Source organism: Arachis hypogaea, chromosome 19 (assembly GCF_003086295.3).
Source record: "Arachis hypogaea cultivar Tifrunner chromosome 19, arahy.Tifrunner.gnm2.J5K5, whole genome shotgun sequence".
In the NCBI taxonomy this organism is placed as follows: domain Eukaryota; kingdom Viridiplantae; phylum Streptophyta; class Magnoliopsida; order Fabales; family Fabaceae; genus Arachis; species Arachis hypogaea.
The window spans coordinates 154,023,375-154,050,119 of record NC_092054.1 but is presented as its reverse complement, the minus strand read 5'-3'; the positions used below and the strand labels follow the sequence as shown (position 1 = coordinate 154,050,119).

Below are 26,745 nucleotides of genomic sequence, written 5' to 3'. Positions count from 1 at the left end.
GTCTCATGTGCATTTTTCTATGTCTTTAAGTATGAGTAGGGTGTTTTTAGACAATCCATATTTTGACCTTTAACACATGTATATTTTGATCAAATAGTTATGACAATAAGGCTCAAACAAAAATATTTAGGGGCACACTAACTTTGACTATTAGATGATTACATATCACATAGAAAAGATTTCATTGTATAACACTAATTATAACTTAATGATAATAATTTAATCTGACAAACATAGAATATGGCCCTATGGGATCAAATTGCTCTGATACCAAAATGTAACACCCTAATACTTTTAAACTGAGTTAAGCTTTATTTGAATTATATTTAGTAGCTGATATTCAAAACCTTGCAAAATTTTTTTTTTTAAAACAAATATGAAATATTTGTATAAAATAATTTATATATAAAAACATCAAATAATTAGTTTTTATTAGAATAGTTACTAGTTGAAAAATATAAGTGGATCTAAAAATACTAACATGAAAAACGACGTGCTAAATTATGAAGGCACAACATGACAAGTTTTACTCATACCAATAATCACAAAAAGAAACATCATAATTACAATTGCAATCACTCAATAAAGATAAAACAAGACACATAAGAAATCCTAGTTCTCTTAACTTGTTTAAATATGACTGAAACAATAGCCTATTCTTTCTTCTTAAGATAAACGCATAATGTTTCGTATCTACGTTCTTGATGGCTCGCTCCTAATAGTGCACCTGTCTTTTTACCTCAACTAAGCAGTGTATTGCTTTGTGCCGCATCCTTCCTGAAGATGGTACAGAGAGAGGGGTGAGAAACAAAAGTTTCTCAGTAGTTTATCTATATGGTGTCATCGTATCCATCCCCAGCCACTCCGAGCTTTAAAATAAAAATAGTGATAATGCAATGTTGTTCAATTATTATTTTCAAAAGTTCTTATTAGTCGGAGTGGTGTGACTTTTAGATACTTCTCATTTACTTATGTTATGACATGTGTAATGCAGACAAAATGCCTATAGCGTTAAAAACATATAAATATAAACTCATAAACTTTGGTATGATGTCCTCATAGGCCATAAAGCAAGGCAAAATAAATAATAAACAAGAGAAAAATAGTAACATTGACATAACTAAGTCAAATAGAATAGATCTGAATAAAATAAAGATCTTAAACAATATCACCCATCGAATAAAAAAGAACTTTGGATAAAAGAAGGATCTTTAAATGAAATAATAAACATACCCATAAATTAAAAAGGATAAACGAAGAAGAATCATGATCACACTTTTCATTGTACTTTTCATTACTTTTCTCGTAGCTTTTATAGAAGGTATTGAGCTCAAACCAGTATAAAAAGTGGGAGTCCCCTTCCCTTATCGAAGGTTCTTATCCCAAATATTTTGGCGATCACCTTCCCTTACCGAAGGATCATCTCGATCGATCACCTTCCCTTACCGAAGGATCATATCGATATCTTGTCTTTGGGGGTCACCTTCCCTTACCGAATGATCATTCCCTCAGTTCAATTTACAATTAAGGTTATTTAGACATACACAAGAAGGGAGTCATATAAAAAAAAATATATTATTATATAAAATTGATGGGATAGTCCCCTTCCCTTACCGAAGGTTCTTATCCCAAAGGTTTGCTGATCACCTTCCTTTACCGAAGGATCATCTCGATTATCTTGTCTTTGGGGGTCACCTTCCCTTACCGAAGGATCATTCCCTCAGTTCTTTAATGCACATAAGATCGTAATTATAATGCATAATGCGTATGAAGAAAAGAGACATTATATCATGACGTGTAATGCTAACATATATGTTCAAAAACATTTAAGATATGACCTATAAAAATTAGCACAAAATCCCCTACCTCGAGTAAAGTTCTGATAGGTGTTCCGATGCAAATAGATGCAGTTTGTTAGTGAAGATAGACTTGTTCCATAGCTAGACTTTGTGTATACTAGAATGTTTTGTATAGAAAAAGAGAATAGAATGAGAAAGGAAGGATCAAATAGCTCTCAGGTATGTGCAAATTATGTTAGGAGGCATTTAGGAGAAATTTTCAATCTGGATTGTCACTTTGTGAGCCCTATAACTTTTTCTACGTTTGGAATTTGGAAATATCTATTAGATATAAATTTATAGAGAATTGAATTATCTTTAAAACGAATCTTAAACAAAGTCAATCGGATAACCACAGCTTGAGATATTTCCGAAATACTGTTAGTATATCAGGCTGGCTGATAAGAGCACGATTTTCTACTATGAAAATTTGTAACCGATTTATCTACCTAATTTAATTTGAATTTGATTTTATACTGAACTTAAGGAATAGAGCTAGTATTATTATCTTTTCATATAACTAAATATCATTCAAATCTAATAAATGTAGAATTAGTTATGACTATGTTTTAAAAGGTTGTTTACTGTCGGTTAGAGATTTACTACCACTAGTGCTTTCATATGTTTAAATTTTAAATTCAAATATTAAATCATTACCATTTTAATTAATTAATTAGTTATTAAAAAAATGACTTGATTTAAAAAGTTGGGATGTTACATTCATGATATAGGGAATGGGCTAGAATATTTGGGGAGAAGGGTGTTGGAAGATATGTATTTTGAGCTCGATGAATGGAGTTTGCAAGAAATAGTTAGTGAGATGCAGAAGTTAAGGTACAAAGGGTATACTAAGATATGGTACTTTGAACCAGGCTGTCAATTGAGCTCGGGTCTTAAAGAGTTGATGAGTGATGGAGATGTAATGAGAATGGGTAGGTTGTTAGTGTCACTGACTCTTAAGCATTGCTCAGTGTATGTTGTTGATGGCTACAGCGAAAGTAATAGTGTTGAGATATGTTCGAATGATAAGGATTATGTTCTAGACGAAGCTGAGTACAGTGGCAGTGGTTTCATAGAAGTAGAAGTTGAAGGTGAATCAGAGACATCTAGTGAGGATGATAGATTTGATGACAGTGCTGATGATGGAGACCATGAGGATGGATTATTTTGGGTTTGATGTTGAAGATGAAAATGATGGTGGAGCTGGAAATGCTTTTGGGGGGTTTGATGGCCCGTTAAATAAACATGACAATGCTCAAACTGCTGGTGCTGATGCTGCTGTGAATGATGCCACTGTTAGGGATGATGTTGAAGTTGGAGACATTTCTGAGGGTTATGAAACTGAAGATATTGATAGCTATGAGGAAAATTCGAATGATATGATTAAGAAGAGAAGATATCCTAAATACAATGAGGCTGAGATGAGTAGGGAATATGTGTTTAAGGTGGGGCTGGAGTTCAAGTCACTTGGTCAGTTTAAGGATGCTATTAGAGAGCATGCTTTATTGAATGGAAGGGACATTAGGTATATCAAGAATGATAAGGTTAGATGTAGAGTGGGCTGTAGAGGAAAGAAAGGGAAGTATAGGTGGATGGCGTTTGCATCCAAAGTTGGTGGTTCCGATTGTTTTCGGCTGAAGATCCTTAATGAAAAGCACACTTGTGGACGAAATTACAGCGGCAGGCTTGCATCAAGTAGTTGGGTGTCTCAGAAGATTGTTACCAATATTAGTAGGGGAGAGGAGATGAAGATTGCAACAGTAATTCAGACCATTCAGGATAAATACATGGCTAATATTTCAGTCACAAAGGCTTATTGGGCGAGGAGAAAGGCGAGGGAAGAAGTACATGGCAGGGCTATTCTGCAATATGGCAAGCTGAGAAATTACTGTGTAGAGATTATGAGGACAAATTCCGTGTCTACTACTCAGATGTTGGTTGACAGGCCTTCAATTACACACCAGCCAGGGTTTATGAGGATGTACATGTGTCTAGATTCTGTTAAGCAAGGCTTCTTGGCTAGTTGCAGGCCTATCATAGGAGTAGATGGCTACCACTTGAAGGGTGATCATGGTCAACAACTCTTGGTGGCTGTTGGAAGAGATCCAAATGATAACTATTTTCTATAGCCCAGCAACCTATGTTGCAACTTATGGTAAGTTAGTTTCTCCAATCAATGGAGAAAATATGTGGCCGAAAGTTGAGTGTGATACCATCATACCTCCCATCTTTAGAGTGAAGCCAGGAAGACCACGGATGGTGAGGATCAGAGAACCCGATGAGAATTGTTCTCAGACAAAGCTTAGGAGAACGGATACATCTGTTACATGTAGCAACTGCAGACAATATGGACATAATAGAAGGCATTGTCCCAATCCAATAGTGTCAAATATTAAGCAAATTTGAATATAGAAACTGCTGTTTTACTATTTTCTTTTCAAAATTATAGGGTGTTTAATGTGTTTAGTGGATTAGGTTGTGATAGTATAACTCTAAACTCTTACAAACCACATTCCAATTATTAAGACTAGCAAAAACATAAATAGCATATTTTGCATTTTACATTGAATTTTCATATTGTCATCCAATCTCCCAACTTGTTCTTGGAGAATATTGAACTCATCACATAATCTACCCACACAAGCATCTACTTCTCTGGCTTCAACAATTAATCTCTCCATCTCCACGTTTAGTCTCTCTATCTTTCTTTCTTGTGCATCAAATTTTCACATTTCACCCTCCAACTTAGCAAAATTTTGTGTTCCAACAATTCCAACAGTAGCAGCAGACACGTTACTTCTTGCGCCAACTTCATCAACCCACTCAAAAAATTTGCATCTTCTGTTAGGGTAATAAATAAATCTTCTATTAGGATTCTTTGTTGTTCCTGAAATTTGAAGACCCAGAGTGTCACCACAAAAACAGTGAACTCGCCTTTCCTTTTCCTTCAGTCACCCATTCTTTGCACCGTCATCGACCTCAATTCACTCAAAATCATCAATCCACTCAAAAAAGTTGCATTTTGGTATCTTCCCACAAGTAACATACCTCCTACCATGGTCAGAAATATAACGACCCAATTTTCAATATGTCTAGATCATACCAGAAACTAAGCGCTACCAATTTGTCTTCCTAATTATTATCTATTATTTATCATATGAGCCTAATTCGTTGTTAAAAGCGTAGTTAATTTGCGAGGTGTATTTTTTTTTAAAAACGTTTGGATTAATAGACGAAATCACTCATAATCAATTCACAAGTAATAACAGATAAAACAGTTATAAACAACCACACATAAATACATCACGAGTAGCTAGCAACATTCAGTTATCCAGCCTTTATTAGAGTATAGACCTTTAGTTAGAACATCCCTAGATATAGCTAGATAATAACTATATACATATACATACATACAACATCCTAGGTCCTGACCTGTTCAAGAGGTCTCTAAGCTGGCACCTAGGCTAGCCTAGATTCTATACTCACCTAGTCCCTCTAAACTACTAAAGCTAGGGAAAGTACATTCTAAGTCTTCACAACTCAAGTCAGGTGGAACATCATCAAAAGATAGAACATCATCTGCTACTCCTCTGCATGATCAGACTTTTCCACAGAATGTCTCTCTGGTACCTCATGAAGTAACCACACAACAGGAATCTCGTACACAGGATTTAGGTTAAAGTGCGTATACGAACGGGGTGCAGACGTTGGCTGGTCTCACAGTATATACATATAAACAGAGAACGATATTCACCCTAGACTCAGAAGACTATCTAGAGCAGAATCCTCTTCTTGTGAACGGTCATCAGCGAACTATGGTAAGGTACTCTTACTTCCATCTGAAGGGGGAAGGGAGAGAGAAGGGGTAAAAACTGGGGAGTTCTTAGTAGGGTCGGGGTTATTAGTTAAGTTCATTAATTCCGTATTGTTTAGCAGACAAATAGCAAAATACAAGAAGCAGTAAATAGAAGATACATATAAATAGAGGAAATAGAGAAAATAGAAAATAGAACACAAACAGAAAAATACAAGAAAATACAACACAGACACAGAGAATAGAATACAAACAAGGAAAGCATACATTCATACAACAATCATAACAGAGAAAAATGCACAGCCAAGTATGATGCATGTCTAGCCCTATCGCAGGTAATGAGCTCATTTGTCGGTTACATACCCGCTCCCAACATTACCCGGAGTCCTCTGACCAGGTAAGGCTTCCCTGTTGGCAATGCCCCTCGCAAGAGTCCTTTGACTTGTGAGGCAAACCACTGCAAGAGTCCTTTGACTTGCATGGCGGAGCTAGTTAACTTATATCTGCCCAACACACTCTCTGTAAGAGTCCTTTGACTTACAGGAGTATATGCTAGTCGTGTGTTCTCGATACCTCTGTAAGAGTCCTCTGACTTACAGAATAGCATTATAGCTAAGTATCCCAGGAAAGCACTCTCAGTGGTCGTACCACCATCTATCTGACTGCCTTCACGCAGCAGATCATCACATAATCATTCTCATTATCATCATTCATTATCATTCTCATTATTCATCATCACTTTCATATTCTTATGCAGTACCTCTTTCTTTCTCTGTTCAATCATGCTATACAAACTTTACAGCTTTTACTTTTACAACATCGTAACTCAAACCATTTCTCTTTATCACATTACTCTTTTCTCTTTGTCTTTTTACTCTGCTCTGATTACTCTTTTTTCTATATCTCTTTACTTTTCTCTGGTTACTCTGTTCTCTGTGTTTCTTTACTCTGCTTTGATTTCTCTTCAAAACATATGTATTTAAAGCTTATGTAAATTTCGGTATGAATAGTTATCCTGTCCCAAGTATAGGTTCATTAAGTCTATACTGAAACAATTTAACTTTTCATATAATACCTAACCCTATTCGCAACTCAAGGACTAACTATGTTGCCCTAGTTCGTTCACTAATCTCTGTCTGTTTTTCTGTCATTAAAACTTTACAGACTTTTCTTTGGTTTCTGTCTTTTCTTTAACTTTTTATCTTTCATTTATCTTTGCCTCACTAATATGTTCTTACCACTCCCTAAGTGTTTTATGAAGGTAATTATGAGATTCTGCGCTTAAAGTTGTCTTTCTAAAGCTTTTACAAAAAACTACCTTTTTCGTATTATTTTATTATTTTTATTAAAATATTATTTTTAATTAAATATTATTATTTAATATTTTATTATTATTTATTATTTTATCATTAAATTTTCAAAAATTACCCCTTTTTAACTTTTAACTTTTAAAATTCACTTTTTACCACCCGTAACTTTTAATATTTCTACTTTAACCACCCTAACTTTCAAAAATTACCAAATAACTCCTCAAACACCAAAATAATTACAACCTTGCCCTTTCTAAGATCTAAAAGGTGTTCTTCAATGTTCTTCACCACACTCAAAGTGTTCTTCATGTTCTTCGTATATTCTTCAAATTCTTTCTCTGTTTTTACCCGTTTTTCAGTCTTTTCAGCAACCGATTTTTACCAAAATTCAAAATAAATTTCCAGCCACTAAAACCCCATCTTTTCTACATGATTTTAACACAAATTGAACCACAATTTAGGGCCTAGGTTTTCGTTTTCCAGCAGCCACAAGAACACACATTCATAGCTTGAATTTCATCAAAATTTCACCAAGAATCAATCATATATGCAACCAATTTTTAGCACAGCCAAATCATACAACATTCACACAACTCAAACACAAATATTCAAGATTAATTTCGTGACACCCTACCTTGATTTGCTGCTCCAAATCCGGTTACTCTTTGAAGTGTTCTTAAAGCACTTTTTCCTCCTAAAACACATCAAGAACAACTTTTAAACTCTAAACCATCAACTAAACAAACTTCAGCAGCATCTTAGGAAGGTTATCCTCACCTTAAACGTGCAGGAAATCAAAGATCTTTGGCCCACAAGTCAAGCTAAGCAAGAGATCTAAGGAAGAACATCAAGAAAACACTTGTTTAAGCATGTTTCCTTGAAAACCGAATTGAAAGGGAAAAGGAACAGCCATCTCACCTTATTTCCATACTTGATAAGTTACATGGTTATGTAGAGGAAGAAGAGAGGATCATTTTGGTGAAATCGGAGTTTTGATTTGAGTTTTAGTTCAGAAGAAATCAAGCTTTGAAGATTAAGTGTTCATGAAAGTTTCTCTCTTGTTATTTTCAGCCAAAATGATGAAATGAGATAGCCTTGGAGGTCTTGGAGGTGTAGGGTGAGTTGTGATTGGTTGGCTTGGAGGTGGGTTAAAATAATATTAAAATATCTCTGGTGTACAACTACTAAAACTAGGTGTATCAGAACACTCGTAAAAACATCTCTAAAAATTATTTTCTGAACTACTAGCATAAATGACACTAGTAACATATTTATTATGAGAATAGAACATGTATAATGAGGCCTTAGCATTGCTAAATTCATCAGAGAGTGCTGGTGCTAAGCTGCACCAGTAAACCGTAAACCCGGTTAAACCGATTTTCTGTTTTTAACAAAATAGACCAGGTAACCTTATAATATCATTCAAGCATTTTCTAATACTAATATAATGATAATATTATACTATTATCTCTCTCCTCTCATGAATCGAGTCCGGTTCGTCAAACAGAGACTATTTACGAAAATCAGAATCAAAACTGCCAACCGATACGGTTCAAAAGCTAGGTTCTTCGCGATTGCATTATCGAGCTTGCCTCAGAGGAGGTTCTAGCTTAAGGATGACATAATGATAATGAGGATTGAGATACTTGTTGATATAGAAGAGGTGTTCCCTTTACTGATCTTCTGGCAAAATCCGTGCCTTCGGAAAAGATCTCGCATACTCGAAAATTAGGGTTGTTACAAGAAACGGCTGAGGAACGGCGGACGGTTATTGCCTCTCCACAGAAACACAGGTGTCTTCTTTCCTTCGGGTTGGAGCTCCTGGAAACACAGCTTTCCGAAGAGAGAATGAATAAGGTTCCTTAACTTTGAGCCATAAATTTGGGGAAGATGAAAACTGAAAATAGAAAACGGAGAAGAAGAGAAACCTCAGATAACTCAGACACATAGAGTGTTTATAGGGAGAAGAAAGGGGTAAATAAGTCATTTCACAACTCACTAACGTTTTTTTGAACGTTAAACGTTAACAGGGACTTAATTGAAAAAAAATTAAGGTGCAAGACCCAATTGAAAAGAAAAAAAGTATAGGAATCTAATTGAAAATTCAGTGAAACTATAGGGACCTGTAGAGTAATTAAACCTTTTTTATTTAGTCTCCAAATTTTATAAATGTGACTCATGCCATTTTGATTATGGTGCTCAAATAGTTCAAAAACAACGTTGGATCACTTGCTTTAGGAGAAAAAGTTTCAACACCATTCACAATGTTGTTTTTGGGCTATTTGAATGCCAAAACAAAAACGACCTATCTATATCAGTTCACATCTGTATATTGAAAATTATCCTAGGATTAACATGAGTCACATTAGCAAAGTAGTTTGGAAATTAAATAAAAACAATTGAAACTTTTACCTCACCTGCAAATTTAAGGACCAAATTAAGTATTATCTCGTTTAATTTTGATACTAATAATATAAAATATTTTACAATTTTTTTGAATAATTATTCACACAATTAATATAAAAAGTAATTATTTTTATTTAAGTGGTGTTATTTGATTGAACGCCCGCATATAAAGCTAAAATGAGTCTATATCAAAAATTTGTTAAAAGATTAATTCTAATATTTATTCTTTTATTAATTGCAAGCAAAATTATCAAATTATAAATTGGCGAAACTCAAAAACAATGATCTTCTTTCAGATAATATCACTTCACACGTAATTTTTTTTATTTGTAAAATAAAAATGTGACATTAAAATATGAGTCGATATCTATTCCCTGAAATTCAATAGATTTTAATTTTACTATTCAATGCATACATTATTAGACATTTTCTCAGTTCAGTTTTCTGTGGATAACTGAGATCAAAGAATTAATATAGGTCAAATAACTTAACCTGTGTGCAGAATGAACAGAAGCAAACTTTTAAAAGAGAAACAATGACCACAAAGATTTTAAGATCAATTGTATAGAGAGTAATAATAATGTTTAGACATAGTAGAGGTAAGGTTCCAACTCAACAAGATAATTGTAAATCCTATGTTATATAATATGTACAATTGCTACCATTGTTATATAAACATATTGTGACTCTGCAAACTCAACTGAACAAGTCCTCTTGACTCACTGTGTCTCCGCCATCGTCGTCGTCGTCATCATTAGAACTGTCGCTATTAGCGTTGAATGTCAAGATCAACTCCAGAAGTTCTCGATCCGCAGCGGAATTTTCTCCATTGTTGTTTGTCCTAACCCTCCTTCTTGGAAGTGAAAACAGTTGCAACATCAGTTCTTCAGGAGAAGCTATCCGGTACATCCAGCCCCTAGCCTTGGGTTTCTGTTGGACACACAAAATTATCATAAATTTCCAGCATTACAACCACCATCAAAATTATCATCATTGCGATTGTCATCATTATTATCATCAACACCACCACCCATATTGTCATTGTCATCGTCATCACAATCATCACTAAAATCACCGGTGTCAACATTTGCATCATCAACACATTCGTCACTATTGCCACCGTCATCATCAGAACCATCATCATCATCCTCGTCATAAAGATCATTGTCATCATCAAACATATCATCGTCGTCAAACATATCATCGTCCTCATCCTCATCAACATCGCTGTCATCATCCTCCTCATCGTCGTCATCGGTAGTATCATCAATAAACCAATGAATTGGATCAAACAAGAGAACCTTCTTCAAAGAAGTAACAGCAGAGAAATTAGTTCCTCTGCTGCTCAATCAGTTCATGAACATAAAAAGCCAATCCTTCTCATGATTTATTAATTTAACAATATGCCAAATTGGTGTTAAAATCGCATTAGTGTAGGAGCTTCCTAAATTTGAGCAAAATCAATGTATTAAAACTAATTTTACAATTAATCCACTCTGCAAAACTTTGCAAGCATGCTAGACTTTTATTTTTAAATCCAAGTCTTTTAAACTAATCCAGAAATTAAATTTGGGCAGATAAATATAAGGAAGTATTATGTCACTTCCACAAAATCATCCGTTTAAGTAAAATATATTCATTATGCTTTGAATTCCTAATGAAAAGATCCAGGGGCAGGGCGGAGAGGCACCCACCCACCTCCCTTTGAGGCAGAATGTTCAAGCCTAGCAAAACTAGATTGATGTTGCCTTAGATCGATGCACCACAGCTTGCTAAATCACCAGAATGTGAACCATTCAACTGGCTAAAGTAGAACTAACTCGGATCATTTTCCAGATGATTTGTCAAATGACATGGTGATTGAGAGCTGAACAATTCTGTTGCTGTGTACACAATTGCTGCTCTAACAAGCACCGAACTAGATAGTGGGTAGGACGGGTAAGAATCGTAAAGTAAGACTTTGTCCAGGTCTACATAGTTAACCAATTAATTTTGATAGTTTCATAAAGGGTCCATTATTAAATAGCAATTGGTGAAGACATGATTTTCAAATATATGGCACCTATGAAATCACACTTCTAGGATTTTGAACTGAATGAGACTCGGAGACAACCCGGGACAGAAGGTAGAAAGAAGGAAGAGAAGAGTTTTGATAAAACTTCACATTATTTATTAAGGTTCTTATCTTAACTTGAAAAAAGGAAAAGTTTTCATATAAATTGTTCCTATCAGAGATTTATAAACAAATTCAGAGCTTCCTGCACATAAAATGCATTGCCCACAGTGCCAAACAATGATAAGTTTTGAGTTGCAGTAAGTAGCTCAAGAAGACAGAGTTCATACCTGCTCAATGTTTTTGGGCAAAGTAGCTTTCTCGTGTGCCTTTGGAGTCCACATCTTGATGTCATACTCAATTCCGCTGCTTGCAAGAACCATTGTATGAGGATGAGACTCAATGCAGTTCACAACATTCTTATCCGCTTCCATGACACGAATAAGCTGCCCATCTTTCTTTCTCCAAATGAAAATCCGACCACAATCTGACCCGCTTACCACATACTCACACTTAGGCCCAAAAAAGTTAACACCCTTCACTGTCTCAGAATTCCTGTGTCCCTTAAAAACTTGCGGAGTGATTTTCTCATCAGCAGAGCCAGAAATGTTTGACAGTGAGGCTGCAGAGCCAAGACTACCTCCCATTTCACTTGAATCACTGTTCATAGATACAGGGGAACCGAGATCAGGGTTAGGCCCCAGGCCCATATCTTGTGTAAAAAGATAAATATACTCATCATTGTATGATACTAGTAGCTCTCTCTGTTCAGAAAATGCCAAGCCTGTTATTCCAACTCCTCGTTGATCACCAATCAAGTGTGGAGGGCAGAAGAAATTTACTGGCTGGCCAAAATCGGAGGATCCATCCCACTTATATTTGCGAATATCATAAAGTCGAGTATACTCGTCAGACCCAGCAACTGCAAACAGATTTGGATTCCTTGGATCAATTGCAATTGCATTAAGATGGATGACTGGAATGTAATCCCATCTGTCCTTAATTGGCTGGCACGTAAAGAGTTCTGTTGCGGTGCCAGTTCTCAGATCAAACTGTAACAATGGTTAGGGAGCAATGAATAACGGATAAACAAAAATCAAAGTAAAATTAGCAAACATGTCAATGACTCACATGCTGTACTAATCCATCTTCACCACAGGTGTAAAATATATGAGGGCTACCAGGCTCAATAGCCATCTTATGAGCCCGTCCTTGATGCTTGGCCAGCAACTTATTTTCCACTCTGCCACGTTCAAGAATTTGAGCATGTCTCACCTGAAATTAAGAGTTTGCATAAGGAACCAACTGCCTCTTAGCCAACGACCTAAGAGTATTGAAATTTCAAACATATTCAAAGCACAAAACATTTTCTTTTCAAGCCCTAAAGGTAGAGATGAACAACTTTGGTAAACACATTCCCTTAATCCCATCCTAGTGTGACATTTACCATTCCTTGAGACTACTAAGGATAGCATAATTAGAACCAACCCAAGGCTTTGATGTGATACATATAAATACAAACACAAACACAGAACTTCCTTTATCTGAACACGCTCAAATGAAATAATGGAATCAAGAATGATAGACTAGAATACCTGTCCATCAGCAGCGCAGGTGACAATGCTTCGATCATCGGAATGGGGCATGATCCTAGCCTGGAAAACATTGTTAGTGTGACCAGAATGAAAAGAGAGCTTAATATGGCCAGATTCCCAGTCCCAAAGAATGACCCTGCGGTCATCAGAACCAGACACCAAGATGTCACCATCTGCATTGAAGCAAACTGTGTTGACACACCCTCTATGCTTTTCCAGCTTCCTCAACACATCAAGCCGAAGCACAAGGTCCTAACACATGCCAAAATTTGATTAAACCATAAATAAAGGCTCTGATCCAAAGTACAAGGAGCACAATTGAATGATTTCAATGATCAAAATTCAGTGCGAATCATGACACGAAAAAAAAGGGAAACTTTTAGGGATTGAACCTCGGAAGCGGCAAGACGGTGAGCGAAATTGCGGTTGGAAATCTGACCAAGCTCTCGATGGCAGAGATCGAGGAGAGGCTTGTCGATGGTGGTTCTGGGCCTCTTGTTCATCGTTCGTGCCCACTGCAACCGCAAAGCAAGAGACAAGATTCCAGTTTAAGGGTTAAGGAACGATTTTTCCACTAAAATAAACCCATGACGATGATGATAATGATGATATTACCTTGGTGTCAGAGAAGAGAAGCACACGCGAAGCAGTAAGCAGCAGAGAGAGAATGAAAAGTGAGAGCTTACAAGTGAAGAAGATGATGAAGGAATGACCACATAAATAAATTGCTTAATTAATCATTGGATTGTGTCATGAGATTCCCGAAAAGTCTTGTCTTTTCGGTACCCTAACCCCCAAATGTGAAAGTGAAATGCCCCATGGCCCATAAAGCCATAAGAAAAGCCCGTGGACCGTGATCGTTAATCAGTTATTTTCTTCACTCTACCAACTTTTTTACTTAAAAAAAAAAAAAAAACATTTTTTTAACCTCTGTCTTCTAATCTCAGTGTCACTCTGTGAATGGGGAGTGTGAGTGTTCAACTCCAGTGGAGATGGAACCAACCACCACCGTCTCCGTCACTGTCACTACCAGTTACCGTTACCATGACAGTGATGATGCAGAGGTGTAGGTGTACGCTAACCAAACAAGGCGAACGCTTCCTCACAAAGCTGGCAGCAAATTCCGATTCCGGAACCCACACATTCATTCGACGATTCGTTAATGGTTCTCCCAAATCGGTTGCTCTATCCACTCTCTCTCATCTTCTATCTCCTTCCTCCTCCTTCCCCCACCTCTCTTCTCTCGCCCTCCCTGTAAGTGCCGTAAACCCTAAACCCTTTTCTTCTTTCCACCTTTTCTAATTTCCCTAAATTTCGCAGCTTTATTCATGTATCGCCCAAGCTTCCTGGTTCACTTGGAACCCTGCCATTGTTGCGGACCTTGCAGCGCTTCTTGATCAACTGGGTCGTTCTGAGGAAGCTGAAGCTCTGGTCTTTGAGGCCACTTCCAAGCTCGAATCACGAAACAGAGAGCTTGCTCTTTTCTACTGTAAGTTGCTTGAGTCACACTCCAAGCGAGGCTCACAGAAAGGTTTTGATGTTGCTTATTGTTACCTGAACCAGCTTCTTCGTAGTTCTTCCTCTGTTTACATAAAACGCAGGGCTTTTGAGTATATGATTAGTGGTTTGTGTGCAATGGATAGGCCTCGTGAAGCCGAGGATTTGGTTGAGGATTTGAGAGGCAATGGTGGAGGGATTGACCCTTCAGCTTTTGAGTTGAAGTCCATTATGTATGGTTATGGGAGGTTGGGGTTGTTCCATGATTTGCATAGAGTTGTGGATCAAATGAAGAGAAGTGGCTTTGAGATTGACACTGTTTGCGCCAATATGGTTCTTTCAACTTATGGTACTCATGGTGAGCACATGGAAATGGTTTCCTGGCTTAAGAAGATGAGAAGCTCAGGCATCTCATTCTCAGTCAGAACCTACAATTCTGTATCAAACTCTTGCCCAATGATCACGAGAATGATGGCGGAGCTGAATGAGTTGCCGCTGTCAATTGAGGAGTTGAATGTTAGATTGGAAGGAGGGGAGGCTATGGTAGTTAAGGAGTTACTGGATTCTTGTGTGATTTTGGAGGAGGTAATGGTGTGGGATTCATCAGAGGCTAAATTGGATTTGCATGGATGTCATTTGGGTTCATCCTATTTGATCATGCTGCTTTGGTTGAAAGAGATGCAACGGAGATTGAATGACTCGAATTATGGGATTCCAGCAGAAATCACTGTGGTTTGTGGGTTAGGAAAGCATAGCAATGTCAGAGGAGAGTCTCCTGTAAAAGTGTTGGTTAAGAAGATGATGGTGAATATGGGAAGTCCCTTGAGGATTGATAGGAAGAATAATGGTTGCCTTGTAGCCAAAGGTAGAGCCGTGAAAAACTGGTTATGTTAATCAAGGACTGCAAGCCATGCATTACAACTTGATTCATGATTAATTAAAGTTCACCAACATGGGTGGAGGATCAATTTCTTTGGTGTTGGAGAAATGCCAACAATAGGTTAATTGTCTATTACTCTGAATGAATTTTCTTATATATGATGAGCAAATGATGGGTTGGTTAAAGACTAAATGGTTCTGCTTCAGAAAGAGCATACAGTATGAAGAGATCTCTTATCTACCATGGAGATTAAGGTGGTGTTCGTCATAGGCAAATGGGAACAGCTTGGTTGTGCAGGATGAAGAGATTATCGATAAGGACTTTTCCTTTCAGGTAGGATAAGAGCAATCAAGCTTTTGTTGCTGTTGATGATAATCATAGAATAGTGATATATTTATCTAAAAATTGGTGCTATTGAGTATTGAATTCAACTTGTCATTAACATGGATTCCCACCCTACCATATTAATTACAAGCCAGAGATCATCTAGATTGACGCGAGTACTCGGCTTCTATATAGTAGCCCCTAACAAATTGTAAGCCTTATATGTCCTCAAGATTAGTTGTGTTTTATAGTCAAACTCTACCCAAGGTAACTCAATAGAGGAAAAGAAAATATGCGAAACCAGAAAAGTGAGAATTTCTGCTTTAATATCTTTTATTTTCAATATCTTATAACATTTTTCACACAAAAACCTTATTTATTCTGGTTACACAAAGCCTCATCTGACTCACTAACCGATGAGGTCAAACGCAGTCCACCTAATCCCAAATCTATAGAACATTCCCCCTGTTACTCTCTCAAGCAATGATAGTAGTAGGACCAACTTGAGAGGCCAAACATACACGTACACAACAAATACCAAGACCACTGGACTAACACAAAATACAGCAGCAAGTAAAAAGATCCATTTGGGGAAGAAGGTGTAGATCAAAACAACACCAGTCATACAAGAAATGGTAATCATGACTCCCATAGAGATATAAAGCATAAAATCCCCTGATATAATCCTAATTAGCCGAGAGGTGACAGGATAACCTCTTTGCTTCCAGGTTGAACGAAGTATAGCTGAAGTGTGGAAGACTATAGAAAGTGCACCGGTGATTACTCCAAATCCAACCGATAAAAGAAATATAATGTACCATATCTTGTCTTGAAAGAGAGGGGTCTTTCCTTGAATGTTGTTAGTACGAATAGTGAGAGCTGCCGTTATCCCTAAGCTTACAATTAGAGTTGCTACAACTAGAAAATTATTTGCCATTTCATTCAGTTCCGATACTGCTGAATCAGTTAAGTCTGCATGTTCCTCATGAAATAATTCTTTTGGAGTCATTTTTTCTTTATTTTGCATTGTTTTGAATCCTGGTGGAACTATCTTCTCTACTTCCTACAGTTCAAAAATAGAAAGGATTTAGATGAAAGAAATGGATAAAGTAAATTAACCAAATGTCAAAGATGATGATAATCTGAATGCACCTTAAACCAAAGCTCCTCACTTAGAATTAGAACATGATTTATTGATCCGAATCTTCCTTTAGCCTCCAACTTCCCAGCTAAATGAAGAACATTATTTCCTTCTTTGTCAACTTCTTGCACAATAGCATTCTTGTATGCACCCTTGCTCAATATTAGTTGGTACACAGATACTTGTCGATATGAAATAGCAAGGTGAAGTAAGGTTTTCCCCTCGCCATTTTTTTTCATTAACAATTTTGGATTGTGCTTTAAGATAAATTCCAAAATAAGGAGGTTTCCTGATTTTGCAGCATCAAACATTGCTTTTGGCATTCTTTCAGAATTTGGAAAATCATCTTCTTCGACCATGTGTTTAAACAGTGAATTGAGAATATGTTGATAATCAGGTGCATCCTTGTCAAAGGCTGACAATGAGTCTCATCAATTTATTTTACATTCACAACTATTATCTGAGAACTAATTAGTGAAAGTTTAGAGAACTAACTTTGCTGAGCAAGTACTTCAAATGCAGTTAGCCCTTTTTCATTTTCTGCTCCAGCAAATTCTGGATATCTCTTCAACAACATTGATGCCACAGCTGTGTGTCCATGACAAAACAATTAAGGAGAATCCACAAGTCATTGGAATTACTTAATTTTCAACATGAGCTAAGGAAAAGAAAGGAGCATAAAAAATAACATGCAACTGACTGTAAGCATATATAGTAGTAGTAGCTTACTGAAATTGTTGTAGGTAAGGGACAAGAAAAACAGGTTAACAATGTTTTGGTATGATAAATGAGTGTCCATATCATCACTTCGAGTTTTCTCAAATAAAAAATTCACCATATGAGGCTGCCCTGCTGAAAATGCCAATTGAATTGGTAGCATGCCTTTGTGGCCTCTAAGCCAAAGCAAGCCTGAATTTTTTCCAAGTAAAATGGTTGCAAGTTTAACATTTCCTGAAATGGCAGCCATACAGAAAGCAGTGTTCCCATCTGCATCCATAATTTGCAAATCTTGCATGCTCATACGTTCCACTAACTTCTCAACAAAACCAATATGTTCCATGCTTACTGCAATATGAAGAGCTGTGTCTCCATCCTTAGTTAAAGTAGTAGATATCCAGTTTGGTTGAGTTTCATCATATGATGATGCCTTTCCCCAATCCCCTAATGTGGCTGCCATGCATACATGCCTTTTATATGCACCTGAACATATATAACATTTTCTTAAGAACTTAGTATCATTATATTTTAAACAAATTATGATTAGATAATTAAACTTACCATGAGGGTCTAGCATGTCAAGTGTAGTTGAGGAGGTAAATGCACCTGATTGTGCCATATCACTCTTGTGGTATTTGGTGGGGAGTCACTGATTTTACACTTTCTTCTATAAATTGTGAATACTAAATTTGGTGGTCCGGGAGTATAGCATTTATAAGTAGATGATGATCTACTGTGAACAACCATGGCAAATATTCTAGTGTTGGAATTTTTTAGGAAAGTTCACTCCCTTAAGATGAAGTTTGGCATTTCCAAATTATTTAATTGGTCTCTTAAATAAGTATAATATGTTGGAAGTTTGTTCTTTCTGCTTCTCCAAGCCAAGTTGTTATACTCTAATCTTTTTTAAATTTTGGAACCTAAAAAGCAATTATTTAACATAATATAACATCTTATGCCACTAAAAAGATATTAAAGAATGCTAAGAGAGGTCATAAAATTCCATACCTACCATTATTGTTTATCTATATTCATACTTTATGAGAGAATCACTCAATTGAGGAAAAGATACATGCTTGCAAAACGGCAAACAAGTGTTAACTTGGCCTTCAATTTCTTACATTTTTTTCACAAAAGCCTTGAATTTTGTATGGTCATCATAAACAAAGCCTTATGATGGTTTTCAGTGGCTAAGAGAAGGGAGATTGAATCTTAGCCCTTTTTTTTCGCTTATTAAAACTTGCTGGTCCTTGAAACAACTTCTGGAGACTTTTTTATTTTTGTCTCGTACCCAACCACGAGACTTTTTCTTTTTATCTCGTAACCCAGGACAAGATATTTTTCGATTTTATCTCCTACGCAGTAGAAACAGAAATGGAGTAGAAGAAAGAGAGAGAATCACACCACGATATATCTTGGTTCAGCTGTCAAGTGTAATGCAGCTTACATCCAGTCTTCATCACAACAATGATGAAATTTCACTATAATCTTCATGATTACATACACCAATTCTCACTAGGAACTACTCTTCCTATCCGAGACAAGTTCAAAATCTAAACCCCAATCCTGAACTTGACTTGGTCACTGCCAAACTTTCAACTGCTAAGTGCTAACCCAACTTGTAAGGGGATTCCCACAGAATCATGAAACACAACACAGATGTACAAAGGAACTCTAAGGACATCTATGGCTTTTTTCTTTTAATTTTGTACTCTCCGCCTTTTTCCACCCTATGACTTTTTCATACAAACCTCACTGTTTGCCTTTTTCCATGAGACTCAAGACAAACAAAATTAAACAGAAAATTACAAAATAGAAAACATTGAAGAAGAAGAACTTCTGTTAGCTTGGGTAGCTATAGGAACTCTGTGCTCACTCTTTTTCTTACTTCAAGTCTTGGCTGTTCTCCCTTATTTATAGAAGGGGAAGCCTCCAAGATTGAAGTTCTTGAACCGAGCCAACTTCTTCTTCTTCATGCAAACTGGTTCGGCCAGAGAGAGAGGAGAGGAAACTGAATGTAAAACCCAACATGCAATTACCTCTGTGTCTTCCCTTTACACCAAGCTTCACCAATCCGAGCCATCCATCTTGACTTGCACTCCAAGAACGATCCCTAGCCCTTGATGAGTTCTTGATGATGACAGCTTCTTCTGCTCAAACTTCTGCATCCTCCATCACGTAGCTACTGTAACTACCTCCTGTGGTGGTTGATCAAAAGTTGAGACAAGCCATCCCTTAAGGATCTTCTTCCTCTGACCGAGATCATCTTCTTCCATTTTTGGTATGGAGAGCATGAGATCTCTTCACCAAATCTTACCATTTGTGATGAAAATCTCAGCCACAACATACTTTTTGTTTTCTTTTTCTTTTTCTTGCCATCATTACAATGGTCTTTAACTTGCTTCTAGCTTCTTCTTCATTAGTCTGATAGCTTGCAAAAGCTTCCATGCTTTCTCTGTGAAGTGACCGAATGAAGAAGAGGGATGAGAGAGAAGAGAGAGTAAAAGGAAAGCATTCAATGGATTTGATCAATTAAAATGAATTAATTTACTTCCCTTTGCTTTAGGTAGCGTGTATCATTAAGGCAGCAATCAAATCAATTGCCATTTCTCTCTCATGGTTCCAATGCATTTAATGTTAATTGAATTAAATTTGGAATCCATCAAATTGAGAGGAAGTGAGTGACCGAACTAAGCATGCAAAGCTTTCTTCCATCTCTCTTTAGTTTCGGATCAAGCAAGTTGGTTTCAAACCAAAAATTGTTTTGGGCTAATGGTAATAGTTAAAATTTGGCTCAACAAGTAAAGTAACAATTCAGCCATATCTTTTAACATTTTGATAACCAATGCTAAATTTTTTTTATTCTTATTGGGCTTGCTATTCGGCCCAGCATCAAATTCTGCATAACAAAATTATTAATTAATAAACATAATCATGAAGATCAAATTAATAATTTTGTAATTAATTGTATTAATAATGTTTGATCATCACAAATTTAAATTGGAGTTTTTCAAACTCATCAATCTCCTCCCTTGATGACAAACATTATTAAAAATTGAAATGGAAAGAAATCAAAGATTAGAGTACTCCCTTTGAATATTTGGATTCCTTCTCTTTCCAATTGTTACATGGCTCCCCCTTAATGTATGCTATTTTACCAAGGGAAGCTTCACCTGTAACAAATGTTATCAAGCCTAAGGCAACTATGTTATTCAACATATGTAATCTTGAGATGTTGAATGGCTTGATTTATGAGCAGAGTTGAAGTGATAGACAAAAATCATTTGTTATCATGCATAAGATTTTCTACTCAATCACAATCAAAAAATGTTTTGAGTACAGAGTACATAAAATCAAAACAGAAATACCTTTGATAATTCCAAAAAAATGCTTGCCAAAACATTTGATTAAACAACATTTTTCAGCCACCATTTCAGAGCAAATTAATTATCAGTTTATAGCAAGGAAAATATTTTTTTAATCAAGCATAATCATATCAAAGTATAAGGAATATATCAACATATCAAAGCTTAAAGGGATTATCAAGTCACAGCTAAATCTCAAATGCTACAAATATTTCAACAAAACAGAGCATGAGGCATCAACACAGCAGACCATAAAAAATAACTAGGTTTCAACAGTTATTTCAACAAATCAGAACGTAAGTTACCAACATCAAAAGGTATCAACAAAGCATATCATGATCAAAAACATCTAAATTCTAAATCCAGTGATCAAAACATATCATCAGTTTGTGCACAGGGGTGATCATAAATCACAAGAGATTTCAACCCCCGTTTCTTTTAACTTTTCAATTTCAATTTTTCAGCTTTTCTCTCCCTTTTGTCATCAAAGGAAACCTGCAAAAAGGACAATGGAATGCAAAATATCCAAAATATAAACAGCACAAAAATAACCAAGAGTTTAACAAAATGTCACAGGTCTAAAGTATTCAAACAGCCTATAAAGTATCAAAATAAGCCAAACAGAGCCAGAAATCAACAAGAAACATAGTGATCAATCATCAGATAAATTGTACTCAGAGCCATCTGCATCATCATCATCGGCAGCCCCAAATTCTTCTTCAAAATTCTGAAGCATTAGACCCACTCTTTCTTGGCATTTTTTCCAAACCTTTTCATTTTCGAATGCAAGCTTACGAGCGGCCTTGTATGATTGCACCATCAGATTGGAAATGTTGAAAAACTCAGTGAGGACTTCCTTGATCGATTCTGCCACCTTAGACGGCTCAGCTGGGCGACTCTCAAGATCACTGTCAGAAGGCATTGATCGTTTCCCTTTGGTTCCTTTCATTGTACCTGAAACTCCTCCTCCCATAATTGATGAAACTTTGTTCTCAACCTCTTCATTAGTTAGATCAACATTGAAGTGCTCAAAAATACAGGTGAGAAATATGCCATAGGAAAGGTTAGCCTTTTTGGTGCTTCTAACACAATCCCACATATGTCTAACCATGAGGTATGCAAAGAAAATGGGAGAGGAAGTAACAATAGCAAAAAGTACAAAGGTATCAGAAATTGTTACTCTATTGTGTGAGCCACTCTGTGGAGTCAAGTTGTGAGTGATGATTCGGTGAAGAAGTGCTCTCTCAAGTCCAAGAGCTTTATGAGTGAGAACCGTACCATCCAAAGCAGAGTAATTCTTGCATGTTTGATTCAATGCAATCTGGAGAGTGACTCCCACTTGTGAGTCCCATTTTTCTGACATGTAGGTTGCTGGTCCTTCATCAACGTACCCCAGGGCAGCGCTTATTGTCTCTCTGCTCAGAGTCAAATAAACCTTCTTCACACAGGAGGGAATCGCACCATCAATCAGCCTCATGTTTGCATAAAATTCACGAACCAGGACAGGGTATACTGGTTTCTGAATTTTGAACAAAGGAGACCACTTCATATTTTCAAAAAGGGTGGTAAAGTTGATCCCTTTGCCAGCCAGAGAATCCAGGTTCACCAAGTATGAAGGACATAGATGACGTTTCTTCAACACTTCTTTGTGGAACTCAGAGGAAGCACAAGAATTAAACCTTCCTGGATCAAAATGAGAATGGCTTTTGTTGTACTTGTTCTTGAAATCCAGGGATTCCAGATTCGAGGGCTCCCTAGTATCTCGTAACACGTAACTTTTTGCCTTGTGAGAACTGCAGCCAGGGGTAGCTTTCTTTGGTGGGGACTGAGGTAAGGACGTATGAGACTCATCTTCCTCTTCAACCACGGGTTCCTTCTTTTTTCTTGATGAAGTCTTCTGAGCAATGACCTTTCTGCGCATGGTTTCAGTAGAATGAGAGGTAGGAGATAAAGAGGATGTAGAATGAATGTGTATATGAGTATGGGTTTGAGGGTTTGAAGATTTTTTGGAAAGAAGAATTCCTTCACTTTTCCTTGGAGCAGTTTTCTTTTTCATGATATAAAAAAAATGGAGAAGTGAAGAGGGAAAGGTGAAGAGAGGCCAAAGAGTGTAGTGAGAGGAGGGAGGTTAGGGAAGCATTTAATGTTGAGTGGAGAGAGAATTGAGGGAGTTAATACCCATTATTGAGCGCGGTTATTAACTAAGGAAGGGTTTAAAACTAAACTGAAATGTTAGCTCTTAGAATCAAGGGATGAGGGAAGGATAAAGATTTGATTTGACAATCACTTCTTCCTACAAGATTTAAAATGATAACTTCCCAAAAGTATTATAAAAAAAAATGAGGAACTCAAAAATGGATCAAGGTAAGATAAAAAAAAGATTTGGTGGGCCCAAGATAATTAATGTCAGCGCAGTCTCCCCTTGTATCATGGCCCGTTCAACCCATCCTGAAATTTGTCTCCTGCTTTCCTACGAGACAAAATCAAACATAATAAAAAAAATTCACAAATTTTCAACAAAACTTAATTCTATCATTCCCAAACTATTTCTCAAAGTGCAGAATCTGTCTTCACACAAGGGTTTAGTAAAAATGTCTGCAAGTTGATCCTCAGCTTTTACAAATTGAATATCAATAGTTCCCTTTTGCACATGTTCTCTAATAAAATGATATTTAATTTCAATGTGCTTTGTTCTTGAGTGAAGAACAGGATTTTTAGAAATGTTTATAGCACTCATATTGTCACAGAACAAGGATATACTATTGATTTTTAATTTGTAATCTTCCAATTGAGTTTTCAACCAAATTAATTGTGAACAACATGCAGATGCAGAAATATATTCAGCTTCGGCTGTGGATAGAGCTACGGTGGCTTATTTTTTGCTTGACCACATGTTGAATGAGCTTCCAAGGAAGCAACACATGCCTGATGTGCTCCTTCTATCCACCCTATCTCCTGCACAATCTGCATCACAAAACCCTACTGCACAAAAATCATCAAATTTTGGATACCGTAAGGCATAATCACTAGTTCCCTTAATGTATCTAATGATGCGTTTAACAGCCGAAAGATGGGATTCTTTTGGGTGAGATTGAAATCTTGAACATACACCCACACTTTGAACAATAACCGGTCTAGAGGAAGTAAGATACATGAGTGAGCCTATCATTCCTCTATACTTTGTTTTATCCACATCTTTACCATTATCATCCTTTTCAAATTTAGTGTTTGGATGCAATGGAGTACCCATTGGTTTGGAATTTTCTAGACCAAATTTCTTGATTAATTCTTTGGCATACTTTCCTTGGTGAATAAAAGTGCCACTAGGAGTTTGTTTAATTTGGAGGCCAAGAAAGAATGTTAGCTCTCCCATTAAACTCATTTCAAACTCACTAGTCATGAGTTTTCCAAACTCTTCACACAAGGACTCATTGGCCGACCCAAATACAATATCATCCACATAAACTTGAACTAGGAGAATATCATCATTAGATGCTTTAATAAATAAAGTAGTGTCGGTGGTACCCCTTTGAAATTGATTTTCCAACAAGAAGGCACTAAGCCTTTCATACCAAGCTCTTGGAGCTTGTCTAAGGCCATAAAGAGCTTTTGAGAGTTTGAAAATATGGTTTGGAAATTCTTTATCTTCAAAGTTTGGGGGTTGTACCACAAACACTTCTCTATCAATAAAGCCATTAAGGAAAGCACATTTGACATCCATTTGAAACATTTTAAAACCTTTATAGGCAGCATAGGCAAGAAGCAACCTAATTGCTTTCATTCTTGCTACTGGAGCAAGAGACTCATCAAAATCTATACACTCTTCTTGATCGTAACCTTAGACCACTAATCTAGCCTTGTTACGAACAACTTTTTCATCCTCACCAAGTTTATTTTTGAAAACCCACTTAGTACCCGTTACCTTCTTACCATCCGGATGAGGTACTAATGTCCAAACCTCATTCTTGTCGAATTGAGCTAGCTCTTCTTGCATGATTTTGACCCAAGAAGGATCTTCAAGAGCTTGCTTTACATTGTTGAGCTCCATTTGTGACAAGAAGGCAAAATTGCTTGATTCGGATTGCTTTTTGGTGGAGGATCTTGTTGTTACTCCTTGAGAGGGATCACCAATGATAAAGTCATGAGGATAGCCCCTTATGGACTTCCATTCTCTTGGCTTTCGGAGTGATGTTGAGCGTTGATGATATTCAGTGGATTGATCTGTTCTAGATTCTCTTGCTGGCTCAAGAGACAAAACAGAAATGTCTCCTCCATCCTGACGAGACAAAATTGGATGGACAGATTCTTCATTTTGGGCAGATTTTGGATTTTCTTCACTGGTTTCCTTGTTGACAGCATCTTCACAATCTGTATCATCTTCTATCACAGTACTGGGAATTGAATTAGAATCACAAAAAGAAACATGTATGGATTCCTCTATGGTCCTATGATCTTTGAGGTAAATTCTATAGGCCTTGCTAGTGGTGGAGTATCCAACAAACATCCCTTCATATGATTTTAGATCAAATTTACCAAGGTTTTCTTTATTGTTAAGTACAAAGCATTTGCATCCAAAAACATGGAAATACTTAAGATTAAGAGGGGTTCCTTTCCATAGCTCATAAGGAGTTTTCTTTAACTCTTTTCTAATAATGGTCCTATTCAAAATGTAACAAGCTGTATTTACAGCTTCAGCCCATAGAAATTTTGGAATCTCATTTTCACATAGCATAGCCCTAGTCATTTCTTGAAGGCTTCTATTCATTCTTTCAACAACCTCATTTTGTTGAGGGGTTCTAGGGCATGAAAAGTTATGAGCAATTCCAAAATCATCACAGAATTTTTCAAAGTCTTGGTTTTTAAATTCTTTTCCGTGATCACTTCTCAAATAGGCAACCTTTAAATCTTTTTCATTTTGAATTCTTTTGCAAAGGGTTGAGAAAGCATGGAAAGCATCATTTTTATGAGCAAGGAAAAGTACCCAATCGAATCTAGAGTAATCATCCACCACCACTAAACAATAGTGTTTACCTCCTAAACTTTGAGTTCTTGTTGGACCAAAAAGATCAATGTGTAACATCTCTAATGGCCTCTTGGTAGAAATTCCATCTTTCGGTTTAAAAGAGGTTTTTACTTGTTTGCCTAATTGACAAGCATCACAAGTAATATCCTTATCAAATTTAATATTTGGAATTCCTCTTACCAAATTTTTCTTAACAAGTTTAGAAATTTGGTACATGCTTACATGAACCAATTTCTTATGCTATAGCCATTTTTCAGATTCAAGAGAGGTAAAGCATGTTACATTTTGATCTTTTAAATCTTCAAGAGTCAATCCATACACATTATTACATCTCTTAGCTTCAAATAAAATATCCCCAGATTTTTCACAAATAACTAAGCACACCAATTTTCTAAAAATAACTTCATATCCAAAATCACATAATTGGCTTACACTTAGTAAATTGTGTTTCAAACCATCAACAAGAAGAACATCATTTATAAAAGAATAAAAACTTTTACCAACTTTTCCAACGGCCACTATTTTTCCTTTACCATTATCACCGAAAGTGACAAACCCTCCATCATACTCATCAACCTTTATGAAGAAGGTTGCATTTTCGGTCATATGCCTAGAGCATCCACTATCCATGTACCACATATGGTCCTTTCGCTTGGATGCTAGGCATACCTACAAAATGAGCTCAAGTGACCTTAGGTATCCAAATCTTCTTAGATCCTTTCACGTTAAACCATCTCCTCTGTCCCAATCCATTATAGTAAAAAATAATTTTGCAAACTTTG

At 36.5% G+C, this 26,745-nt stretch overlaps 3 protein-coding genes across 5 annotated transcripts; 1 reads left to right on the top strand and 2 right to left on the bottom strand.

Annotated features, from left to right (window-relative positions):
• Window positions 1–9,904: 9,904 nt before the first annotated feature.
• Window positions 9,905–13,814, bottom strand: LOC112776853 (uncharacterized). 3 transcript variants are annotated; one of them, XM_025821119.2, is made up of 6 exons: window positions 13,632–13,814; window positions 13,409–13,531; window positions 13,017–13,268; window positions 12,553–12,696; window positions 11,712–12,473; window positions 9,905–10,672 (listed from the first exon to the last, which is right to left on the bottom strand). In XM_025821119.2, exons 2-6 carry the CDS (start codon window positions 13,517–13,519, stop codon window positions 10,319–10,321), a joined length of 1,623 nt encoding a protein of 540 aa, XP_025676904.1. In that variant the 5' UTR covers window positions 13,520–13,531; window positions 13,632–13,814; the 3' UTR covers window positions 9,905–10,318. The 3 variants fall into 3 exon arrangements, with proteins under 3 accessions (XP_025676904.1, XP_025676905.1, XP_025676906.1); XM_025821120.2 differs by having other exon boundaries at window positions 9,905–10,669; XM_025821121.2 differs by having other exon boundaries at window positions 9,905–10,298.
• A 162-nt stretch (window positions 13,815–13,976) lies between these two features.
• LOC112776854 (pentatricopeptide repeat-containing protein At2g17033) lies at window positions 13,977–15,867 on the top strand. Its single transcript, XM_025821122.3, has 2 exons — window positions 13,977–14,270; window positions 14,337–15,867. Exons 1-2 carry the CDS (start codon window positions 13,977–13,979, stop codon window positions 15,405–15,407), a joined length of 1,365 nt encoding a protein of 454 aa, XP_025676907.1. The 3' UTR covers window positions 15,408–15,867.
• LOC112776852 (uncharacterized) lies at window positions 14,641–18,299 on the bottom strand. Its single transcript, XM_072228832.1, has 5 exons — window positions 18,137–18,299; window positions 17,588–18,058; window positions 17,354–17,446; window positions 16,870–17,273; window positions 14,641–16,780 (listed from the first exon to the last, which is right to left on the bottom strand). The coding sequence occupies exons 1-5, from the start codon at window positions 18,192–18,194 to the stop codon at window positions 16,127–16,129; spliced, it is 1,680 nt and encodes a 559-aa protein (XP_072084933.1). The 5' UTR covers window positions 18,195–18,299; the 3' UTR covers window positions 14,641–16,126.
• Between the last annotated feature and the right edge of the window lie 8,446 nt (window positions 18,300–26,745).